General features: G+C 39.9%; 1 protein-coding gene across 1 annotated transcript; it reads left to right on the forward strand.

Moving 5' to 3' along the window:
• Positions 1-1952: 1952 nt before the first annotated feature.
• LOC101638659 (26S proteasome non-ATPase regulatory subunit 14-like) lies at positions 1953-3156 on the forward strand. Its single transcript, XM_045292607.1, is given in 1 exon segment — positions 1953-3156. A coding segment is annotated over 1 exon segment (933 nt). The 5' UTR covers positions 1953-2223.
• The last annotated feature ends 9208 nt before the right edge of the window (positions 3157-12364 follow it).

The raw sequence follows: 12364 nt of genomic DNA on the forward strand, positions 1-12364 counted from the left end.
TTTGATCTTATAAAAGCGTAAGGGTCAATTTAATATTAGGCTTTCTGATTGTTAAATATGTAATAGCACGTTGTACTCCTTCAGTGTCTTTCATCTGAGGCCTTCAACGTGCTTCATAAAACCTTACTAATTAATCAAGTCTCCCAGCACAATTGTTGCCGCTGTTCTTAGGTTCTGCCAAGTTGCTTCCAGTTCATCCTCACCCTCCGAATAGCAGAAAGAGACCTTGCCCACTCTTGCATCACCCTCAAGATCATTGCTAGGCATGGCTCATTTTTGTAGCCACTGTATAATCCATCTCATTGAAGGTCTTTCCCTTCCCATTGAACCTCTATGTTACTACACATCATATATTTTTCCAGGGACTGGTCCCTCCTGGTAACATGTTCAATGTCTTTGAATTGTGATGATGGTAAAGAGATATATCCAGGCTTCCAAGGAGCATTCTGACTGTCCTTCTTCCAAGACAGATTTATTCATCCTTCCGGCAGTGCACAGTACATTCAATATTCTTCACCATCACCATACTTCAAGTACATCAATTCCTTTGTCTGCCTTAGTCATTGGCCAGCTTTCACATATTTGGGTCAACTATACCCTTAGTCCTCAAAGTCATATCTTAAAAAAAAAAAAGTTAAAGATATCTTTAGGCAAATTTTTGCCCAGTCCAGAATACCATTTGATTTCTTGACTACTGCTTCCATGGGAGTTGACTGTGAATCAAGTCAAGTAAAATCCTTCAAGGCTTCCATAATTTTTCTATTTTCATGATGTTGGTTATTTATGCAGTTGTGGGAATTTGGTAATTTAGGTATATTATTATAATTATTTATATTGAGTAGGCTGGAAAATAAGAAGTCACTTGGTGAAAGACTAAGAGATAGAGGTCAGGTAGGGCAACGACAGAACCAGACAAAAGTTCACATTGTCAGGATTTCGTTCTTAAGAATTCCCAGCCTATTTGAAAGGCCTTCCCCCACTTATCATATATTTATGCACTATAAAAATCTCACTAGTGCTTGAGGGCAGAAGAAAATACCTCCCACTCATTCTTCTCTTTTGTAGTATTTAAATTTTGTGTCGGCTTGAGTGGGTCAGGACTCTCAGTAGTTTGGAAGTGCGATCACCCATGCTGTGACCTAGCAGAATGCGGTCAACTCCATGGTGAGCTCTGCTTTGAGCAGGGCAGCCGCTGTAAGAAGATGAGTGTAGAGTGTAAGCTCTGTACTGAGGTCACACTGCTGGTGTCATTGAAAAGTTTCCACACACAAGTGGCCTACTCCCTATGTAAATCGATGCTGTCAAAAGCTTGCTTGTTTGTTGCTAGGCCAAGATTCTGCATTTGATTTGTCAACCTCTGATTCTTTCAAATTGAGCCATGGCCTGCCCCAACCTGCTGATTCTAGGACCCATTCATGGTTCACCATCTGATCTGCCAACCTTGGATTTGTTCACATCTCAGTCCCAAGCCTGACTTGCTGACCTTGGATTCATCTGCCTCTGCACCCTGTAGTGCTACTGAGTTCACCAGCCCCAAGTCTGTGCATGTCAGAAGCGTTCAGCTTAACCTTGGACCCACAGACTGGAAACCAGACTGAACTTGCCAGCTTCTACAACTGTGCGAGCCATTTTCCTGATATAAATTCTCAATCTCTCTCTCTCTCTCTCCTTCTCTACACACACACACACACACAGACACACACACACACACACACATTTGCTTTGTTTTGCTTCTCAAGAGAACGTGGCCTAACACCCCTTTTCATCTCCCTGCATCCCAGAGATGCGGACCTCCTAAAAACAGATGGAAACCCATAGAGAAGATGCTGACAGATTTTGAGAATTTTTGCAGAAATAATTTGTGTGAAAGCTATTTGTAAGGTTACCATAATAATGTGTTATTTTTGAGAACAGTGAACCTGGAAGTGCTTCGCGGCAGCCGCCCGGGCTACTGTTTTGAATGGAATTGGGCTGATTCATCGCCGGTTCGCAGAACCAGAACCAGGCCAAGTGTGAGCCCCGTCGCCGCGCCTCGTCACGGCAGCTGCAAGTCCAGGGTTTAGACCGCGTCCTGCCGGCTTTCTCTCGCTTTCAGGAGAGAGGGGGGAAAAAAAAACCTTGGAAAAAATACGTCTGCCAGAATTAGCAAGAACTTAAGCTAAGCAGAAACTTACAAAATTCAACAAATTAACACCTCAAGAGTTGTATTTACTGACCAGAAATATGGACAGACTTCTTAGACGTGGAGGAGGCATGCCTGGACTGGGCCAGGGGCCACCTACTGATGCTCCTGCCGTGGACACAGCGGAACAAGTCTCTATCTCTTCCCTGGCACTGTTGAAAATGCTCAAGCATGGTCGTGCTGGAGTGCCAATGGAAGTAATGCGTCTGACGCGTGGAGAGTTTGTTGACGATTACACCGTCAGAATGATCGATGTGTTTGCAATGCCACAGTCAGGAACAGGGGTTAGTGTGGAGGCGGTTGACCCAGGGTTCCAAGCCAAAATGTTGTATATGTTGAAGCAGACAGGAAGGCCTGAGATGGTGGTTGGTTGGTACCACAGTCACCCTGGCTTTGGATGTTGGCTTTCTGGTGTGGATATTAACACTCAGCAGAGTTTTGAAGCCTTGTCGGAGAGAGCTGTGGCAGTGGTTGTGGATCCTATTCAGAGTGTAAAAGGAAAGGTTGTTATTGATGCCTTCAGATTGATCAATGCTAATATGATGGTCTTAGGACATGAACCAAGACAAACAACTTCAAATGTGGGTCACTTAAACAAGCCGTCTATTCAGGCATTCATTCAGGCATTCATTCGTGGACTAAACAGACATTATTACTCTTATCGGAAAAATGAACTGGAACAAAAGATTTTGCTAAATTTGCATAAGAAGAGTTAGATGGAAGGCTTGACACTTCAAGACTACAGTGAACATTGTAAACACAATGAATCCGTGGCAAAAGAGGTGTTGGAATTAGCCAAGAATTACAAGAAGGCTGTAGAGGAAGAAGTTAAGAGGACACTAGAACAGCTGGCAGTAAAGAACGTTGGCAAGCAGGATCCCAAACGTCATTTGGAAGAACATGTGCATGTACTCATGACTTCAAATAGTGTCCAGTGTTTAGCAGCTATGTTGGATACTGTGGTATTTAAATAAAGCAGTGTAAAAAGCGAACCGTGATACTCCCAGCGTCTGTTCCTCTATGGTTCCTACTGCTCAAAATCAAGGGACCTCTGAAGGTGTATTTGGTTAAATGTAAGACATCGGGCATCATTTGCAGCGCTGTAACACCTTCAGTCTCAGTTGTGCAATTACTTCTGTTTCTTTAGTCAAGGTCCTTGCAGATTCCAAAGTTGTACAAGAATACATCAAAACGGACAAATTTTGTTAAGTTCCCATTTAATATTGGAATAAATCAATAACACAAATATATTTTGATTGTTGCTTACACAATAAAATACATTTACAATCTAAAAAAATTAATAAAAATAATGTGTTATTTTTAATAATTGAAAAACCATAATTCATTCTAAAACCAAACTCAAATTCACTGCCATCGAGTCAATTCTAACTTGTAATAACCCTATAGTAGAGGAAAGAGCCGCTCCCGTGGGTTTCTGAGAACATACCTTTTTGCAGGAGTACAAGGTCTCCTCTTCCCCTGGGAAATGGCTGGTGGTTTTAAACTGCTGACTTTGTGGTTAGCAGCCCAACATGAAACCTCTATGCTACCAGGGCTCCTTTAATCATTAATGCAATAAAAAATATTTATTAAACATCCACTATGTGCCAGGTATTATTCTGAGCAGTGTGGATAGAGCAGCACATAAAACAGACCAAGCTTCTGCTCTCAAAAGTGTCATGCCACTAAGTGAGCAGCAAAAGGAAGAGAAAGCAAAGAGGAAAATTGACCAAGGAAGGACGGGCAAGAGGAATGCCATTTTAGATAGATGTCAAGGGGGTGGCATTTCAGCAGAGGCATAAAAGTACTAGGGTGTCCATTTGAGTGCTATAGGAGGAGAGATCTTTCCAGACAAAGGAAATAAATAACACAGGCCAAGGTCATAAGAAAAAAAGATACACTTGGTTTATCCCAGAAAAAGCAAAGAGATCACAATGGCTGCAGAGAAATGAACAAAGTGGAGATCCAAGGGATGAGATCAGGTAGGAGCAAAAGAGGAAGTGGCACTCAGGTCATGTAAGGCCTCACAGGCCATGCAAAGGGTTCTGGTTTTGTTCAGAGGAAGAAATGAAGTAAGGAAGTGGTTTTAGCAGAGTAGTAAAATGGTCTGACTTACCATTTTTAAAGTTCACTGTAGCTACACTGTGAGAAGAGACTGAACAGATGAAAGTAAGGGGCTATTTTAGTCAGAGACCCTTTTAAAACTCTAGATTTGAACCATAGTGTTGTGATGAGACCACACCAAAAGCAAAGATCAAATTCACAGTCACGGAGTCGATTCTGTCTCGTAGCGACCCTGGAGAACAGGCAGAACTGCCCTTGTCAGGTCCTTTCAGGAGCGGAGAGGCGCATCGGGAAATATTGCAAAGGCTGATGTCCATGAGAATGTTGAGCGCAAGGGGAAGAGGCCCGCTGATGACCCGTATGTGGCAATTGTCAAGGGAACACAGTCGTGAGGCTGAGTGAGCTCTCCAGGAGAATGAAACACACACCAAACGTGTTGCCGTCGAGTCGATTCCAATTCCCGTAGGAAGGAAAGAGAAGAGATAGGAGACTGAAATGATACTGAATAAGATGTGGTCTGAAAATCGAGCATTAGACAATGCAGCAGGATTTTACCAGAGACCTCAAAGGACAATTTCGAGAGAATGATGAGTCTAAAAGTCTGAAATGCAGAGATCACTTTTCCTCCCTTGCATGAGTGACTTTTTAATTCCTGAAAGGGACCCTGGCAGCAGAGCGGATATGCATCCGGCTGCTAATCTCAAGGGCTGTACTTCGAAACCTCCACAAGTGCACGGGAGAAAGATGGGGCTTTCGACTTCCATAAAGAGTTACAGTCTCAGAAACTCACAGAAGTAATTCTACCCTCTCCTGTAGGGTCACCGTGCGTCAGCATCCTCTCGATGACAATGAAGTCATTTTGTTGTTGTTGTTGCTGTTGTTACAGTTTCTGAGTCGTTCCTTCTTGTTAGGGAAATTTCTCTAATGCCCTGGTGGCACAATGGTTAAGTGCGTGGCTGCTGTCCTCAAGGTTAGTTATTTGTTTAGACTCACCACCTGCTCTACAGGAAAAGGAGGTCAGACTCTGCTTCCATAAAGATTACAGCCTTGGAAATCCTATGGGCAAGTTCCCTTCTACCCTTTCTGGTTGCCACGAATCAGAATTTGCTGGATAGCCATGTGTTCATTGTTAATTTGAGTTCTACAATATAGTGCTTGCATAGCTCTAGCTTACTACTGTGATCTTTACATCGATTTTTGTTGGTTTGTTTTCTACCTATATGCTAGTGTCTTTGAACAAAAATGTATTTTCTCATAGTCCTGTAGGCGAAAGGGCCAAATAAGAGTTTCAGATGTATCAAGCAGTGCCTTGCAGGTAGTGTCAAGTGTTCCATGAGCCTTTGGTTCGTAGATAATTTCAGGACATTGATTTCCCTGCAACACCACTCACTCACATGTGTGCATGTCGACTGCAGTATTTTCATAATTCAGAAGCCATTCAGTTTAAACTTTTTATGGGTTTACCCTATACTGACATGACTTCGAGTGATTATTTGGTTGTATTACATTAGATTGCACTGTAGAAAGCAATCTCCACTGCTTCAATAATGCATAGAGACACCAGACACTCACTGGCAGCACAATGGATTAAGCTTTGGGCTGCTGATCTTGGTGATTCAAATCCATCAGCCACTCCATGGGAAAAAAGATGCGACTGTCCACTCTGGGAAAAATTTACAGTCAGGGAAACCTAAAGAATAGTTTATAGTGTCCCTCTGAGTCAGAATTGACTCAATAGTAGGGTACAGATCCCTGGAACAGGAATTGAACACATATTCTGGGAACCATAATTCATCCCTAATAAGTTCTAAAATATTTCTATTTCATTTACTACTTATTCAATTAATACAATATATACTAAGTGCCTAACGAATGCTTTCTTGAGGAGGAAGCTTCAAATTGGCAGATAAAGCCAGAAACCAAGTGAAGCAGGTTTGGATGACAAACTGGTAACCCAAGAACTTGAACAGAAAGGATAGAGAAGTAGATGTCTATCAAATAGTAATAAGGGGGCTTTTTATTTTTCACTCTTTATTTTACTTTTATATTATTACTATCACTTTCTCCTTTCTGATTCATTTTGTTTTGATTTTAGCTGTTCATGTTAGGTTTCCCAGTTTATTAAAATAGAAGGAATGGATGAATAGAGACAACCATTGATGTAAGGGTTTACCAGAAGAGGGATGAGGAGGATAAAGGGAATAGGGGGGCAAACAATGAATGTGAGTGTGAGGAGGGATCACTAGACCTGATGGTGGTTATGTACATCCAACTCTTTGAAAAAGTGACTTCACAGTGAAAATGGATATATGAATTTTATATTGAGAAAACTACTTTAAAAAAGAAGAAGAAGAAGTAAACAAAGTTGACCAATGACAACCATGCATGAAGGAGGGAGAGTTTTTGCTTAGGGGACATTGAGTTTGTATTAATGGTGGTAGAATAATTTTGGTGAGGGGGAACTGTTGGTCAAAATAAATAAATAATAAGAGGAATAAATTGAACAAAAACAGACAACAAAAAGCAGAAAGCGGCCAACCTGCATAGTAAGGCGATTTCAAATGATTACAAGTAATTTTTCTGTCAACAAATTAATACAGAATCACTCAAATATCAATGAGAAGAAGAAATGAAACAAAAAGTCAACAAAAAGCAACAAGCTGCCAGTCTGCATAGTATAGCCATTTCGAATTATTGCAAGTGGTGTTCCAGTTAGCGCCGCCCACCCAGGAAGGCCACCTAGTCCATTGCAGCTCACAGCAGCCCTGAAGGACTGCCCTTTGGTGTTTCTGAGGCTGGAAGTCTTTCTGGGAGCAGGCAGCCTCACCTTCTTTCTTGAGAAAGACTAAAGGTGAACAAGGGACCTTATCATTAGCCGCCCTACACATAACCCACTACACCCGCCAGGGTGTTCTCCAAAATAAATCAAACAATCACACAAGCAAGAAAGAAACTGGATGGTATAGATGAAATCCTGACAGAAAAAAATAATTTCAACTTAAGAATTTTATATCTGTCCAAAATTTCCGTCAAATGTGATGACAAAACAGGACATTCTAATATAAACAAAAAATAAAGGAATTTGCAAAAACAAAGCCAACATAAAAAATGATAAGGAAAGTCCTTTAGACAAAGAACCAACAACTAGAGAATAAGATACACAACAACATTATTTGGTGATCAAACCAAAATTAAAAGTACCCCAAAAATTGCAAGATCCAAAATAGGAAATCAAATCACTTCTTAGCCTTTTGGCTAAGATCAAGGGTGAAAATAGAAAATCAGAGATGTTAATTTGTACACCACAACAATTACAAAGAAAAATGAGCAAATAAACAATGTAGCAACAGAGCTTCTAAATGGAGCAGAAGTCAGGGCAATATGAAGCTAGAACAGGCTGCTTGACCCTTGAGAAGATGAGAGCTTCCACTTCCAGCCAGAAGTGCAGTGCCAGAGACCCAGAGGGGTGGTTTTACTTGGTCCTATAGGGTCACTACGAATCAGAATCTATTCGACGGCAGTGAGAAACAAAGCTGCAAACAAAGTGAAAAAGCCATCTCACTAGAACATAAAAAGAGGATCAGATAACCAAGTGTCCATGAACACTAAAACAACAATGAGGAAAATGGTAAGCAAAGTTTTAACCCAAAGAACTCCATTCAAAAAACTACAGGACACAAAGAAATCATCCACACGACACACACACAATGACAGCAGTTAGTTTATACTTATCAACAATTACCTTAAATGTAAATGGATTAAATGCACTTGTAAAGATAGAGAGAGTACAGAACAGGTCCAAAAACAACCTATCAACATGCTGACAATAGACGATATACCGTAAACACAAAGCTAAAAAAATCAAAGAATAAAAAAAAAATATATATATATATATCAAGTAAATGGCCACCAAAAAAGAGTATGAGTAGCAACATAAATTTCTGATAAAATAGATACTAGGGCAAAACCAATTAAGAAGACAAGGACAGACTTTGTATAATGATTAAAGGTCAATCCAAGGACAGGGCAGGACCATAATAAATATCTCCCTGCCCAATGAATGAGCCCTGGGATATATAAGTCAAATTTTAACAGAATTAAAAAGATAGACAACTCTGAAATTATAGTAGGAGAATTAAATACATATGCCATTTTGATGCAAGACAGAACTAGAAAGAAACTCAACAAAGACACAGGACAACTAACAACAAGATCAACTAGACGCCAAGGCATAAATCATGTTTCACCGAAAAATAGCGCAATGCACATTCTTGTCCAACACCCATGTGACATTCTTCAGAATCGATCATATGTTATGCCACAGATCATGCCTCAGCAATATTAAAAGCATTAAAATACTACCAAAAATACCAAAATGCTTTAAAATTAAAAAACCAACCAGGAGGAAAGCAAGACACAACTGTATGGAACTTTAATTAAGAACTGTTTAAAACTGCAGCATGGGGAATCCAGGATAGATAAACCCCTCAGGGTCAACAAGGAGAATAGAGATACCAGGAGGATTGGGGGAGGGGGGAGGGAGAAAGGGTGAATCTGCCGCAAGGATCAGCCTAGAACCCCCTCCCAGGGGACAAATAATGGAAAAATGGGTGAGGGGCAAAGTAGGATGATTTAAGATACGGAAAAAATAATCTATAACTTATCAAGGGTTCATGAGGGAGGGCAGGTGGGAGAGGGAGGAGGAAGAAATGGTGAACTGATATCAGGGGCTCAAGTGGAAAGAGAATGCTTTGAAAATGATGATGGTGGCATATGTGCAAATGTGCTTGACACATTGGTGGAATGTATGGATTGTGATGAGATGTAAAAGCTCCTGATAAAAGTATTAAAAAAAAATCTGCCCTGTTTAAGAAAAACTACTTGGTAATAAATTTAAAAATTTTAAGTGAAATTTAAAGTTTCTTAAATTAAACTAGAATGAAAACTCAACTTATCAAAATAGTTTAGACACAGCAAATGCGGTAATCAGAGAACAATTTATAGCAGTGAACACATACATCAAAAATGAGTAAGGGGCCAAAATTAACAGCATAACCCAACATCACAACTTATAAAGTATAGCAAACAAAAAACCCCAGACCTACAGTCATTAGGAAAAAGAAAATAATACTTGAGCAGAAATAAATGATAAAGAAATCAGATAAACAATAGAATCAACAAGACTAGAAGTTGGTTCTGTGAAAGGCCTCATAAAATTGACAAGCCATTGAAAATTTTAGTGAAAGAAGATGCAAATAACATGGATAAGCAATAAAGTATTCGATGTCAGAACAGAGCCTACTAGAATAAGAAGGATAATAAGCAAATATAAGGAACCACATTCTGACAAATTTGAAAAACTAAAAGAAATGGACAGATGTTTAGAAATGCGCTACCTACTCAAACTAACACAACCTTGTGCAGAAAAGATGAACAGCCCTTTCAACGGAATAAATTGAACTGGTCATTTAACAAAAGAGTCTTGTCTCAGACAGCTTCCCTGACAAATTCTACCAAGCATTCAGAGAAGGGCCGACACCAATTCTACTCCAATTAGTTCAGAAAATACGAAAGAGAGATACTCCTGCTGCCATCTATGAAGCAGTTATAATCCTCATGCCAAATCCAGGAAAAGACACCACTAAAAATCCATTTATAGAACAATATTGCTCACCGATGTTATACATTCTCAATAAAACTCTAACCAATAGAACCCAACGTATATTTTAAATAACCACTTTATTACCAAGTAGGATTTACATCAAACATGCAAGTATGAGTTAACATACCATATAAATAAAACAGAAAAATAATTGCATAATCATATTAATTGATGCAGAAAAGATTTTTGGAAAAAAATCAACACATGTTCTTGAAAAATAAAGCAAAATAGGGATAGAAAGGAAATCCTTCAATATAATTAATAACACTTACACAAAAACAGTCAACGATATTCTTAATGGCAAGAAGCTGAAAGAGTTTCCCTTGTGAACAAGAACTAGAAAAGTGTACTTTCTATCATCACTTCTCTTTAATACTGTATTTTAAGACCTAGGTAGAGCAGTAAGGCAATAAATGAAATCCAAATTGGTAAAATTATATCTATTTGGAGATGATATGATTCTGTAAATAGAATCCAAGGGATTCATTAAAAAGCGGCTTGAATTAATAGAAATATTCAGCAAAGGGGAAGAGTACAAGATCAACATACAAAATTCTATCTAATTCCTCTATGCTAAAAAAGAAAACTCTGAAAAGGAAATGAGGAAAAGAATACCATTCACAATAACCATGTAAACACAAAGTACAAGTTAATAAACCAAACCATGGGGAGCTGATATCAGGGGCTCAAGTGGGAAGAGAATGCTTTGAAAATTACAGTGGCGGCTTATGTGCAAATGTGCTTGACACACTGGAGGAATGTATGAATTGTGATAAGAGTTGTAAGAGCTCCCAATAAGAGTTTGGAAATAAATAAACCTAACCACATACTCAAAATCCAAAAAGAAAACTATAACACACTACTGTAAGAAGCTAAAAGAAATCTACCAAAATGGAAGAATCTACCATGCTCATGGATAAGAAGCTTTAACATTGTGATATCTATACTACCCAAAGTGATCTACAGATACATTGCAATCCCAATTCAGATTCTATCACCATTCATTTAGGAAATGAAAAAAATAAATTCTCAACTTCCTATGGAAAGGAAAGAGACCACAGATAAGTAAAGTACTACTAGAGAACCATAACACAATAAGTGGTGTCACACTCCCCAGTTTCAAAATCTACAGATATGTTAGCAAAAATAGCATAGGATTGATACAGTGCCAGACAGATAGACCAATGGAAGAGAATAGTGAATCCAAAAGTAAATCCATTCACTTATGGAGAGCTAATCTTTAACCAAGGATGGAAAGCCCACTGAATTGGGAAGAGATAGCCTCTTTAACAAATAATGTTGGTACGTGGGTGAGTGTGGTGGGTGATTTGGGAAAACTAACCACGTAGCAGGAAGGGATGCTAAACAATGAGTGTAGGGGACTGTGGGGGTCAATGGGCCAGATTTTAGGTAGTTGGGGAGACACTATGGATTCATAACGGGCCAGATTTTAGGTACTTGGGGAGACACTATGGATTTATTTCTACCCAATCTTCGGTGAACCACACCATGGACTAAACACCAGCATGATCACAGAAGCTGACCTGGCAGGCAGCAGAGCACCACGCAGGGAGGGGGGCTACACCAGAAGTACTTAACACAGAAGCCCCACGGAATGAACTGAACTCCACCTCAAACCTGCCTGCACTCTTGGACTGAGGGCAGGGCTACTTGGATGGGAGATGAAGCAGAGAGTGGGTGCCCCAGGATTGTGGAAGTGGCAATCATTAGACCTTGGGGGGAACCCCTGTCTCAGTGTATGTCCAGTGAAAAGGGACCCAGGACCACCATACATGTATTTCCTCAATGCCCGTCTTGCAATGACACGACAGGTTGGGATCCATTGAGCAGAGCAATACACTTGGAATAATTGACCCAAGAAAACTCCCATTGACATCAACCCCCATACTTAGGGTCAACAGAGTTCAATTGAAGGAGAGATTGAACTGTGTAGGACAAAATCTTGTGGGTTGCAGCTCAAGGTTGAACTGTACTTGCGTAGTCTTCTCATACTGGCAGTGTCAGGATTGCTGGGTCATTGGGAAAATTGATGATGATAATAAGAATCATTCCAGGGGGGTGATTGACAATGCTGCAATTCTTTGTTTTATGGGTTTTTTGCTTTCCTGCCTGTAGATTACTTTTTTGTGTTCTTGGGGGGTGTTCCTCTTTCTTTTTGGGTGCATGTTCTGTTTGATTGATTGATGGCTGGTTTGTTGCTGCTTTTTATGCAATTGATAGTATAAGGTTGTGAAGTTGTCATATTACGACTGCCAACGTAAACCTGAGATGTACAAACCCCATGGACAAGCAGATGGAGCCTGGGCTCCTGCTTAACTCCAGCCCCAATATAAGAACACTTAGCTCTGATAACATGGCCCTACTCAATACTCACCTTCTTGAAAGGATCACTGAATATAAGGGTGCTACACCAAAGTGTGGTGAAGAAAGTAGAT

The sequence above is a fragment of the Echinops telfairi genome, unplaced genomic scaffold (assembly GCF_000313985.2).
Source record: "Echinops telfairi isolate 266 unplaced genomic scaffold, ASM31398v2 ScPeMD7_2;HRSCAF=8, whole genome shotgun sequence".
Taxonomy (NCBI): Eukaryota; Metazoa; Chordata; class Mammalia; order Afrosoricida; family Tenrecidae; genus Echinops; species Echinops telfairi.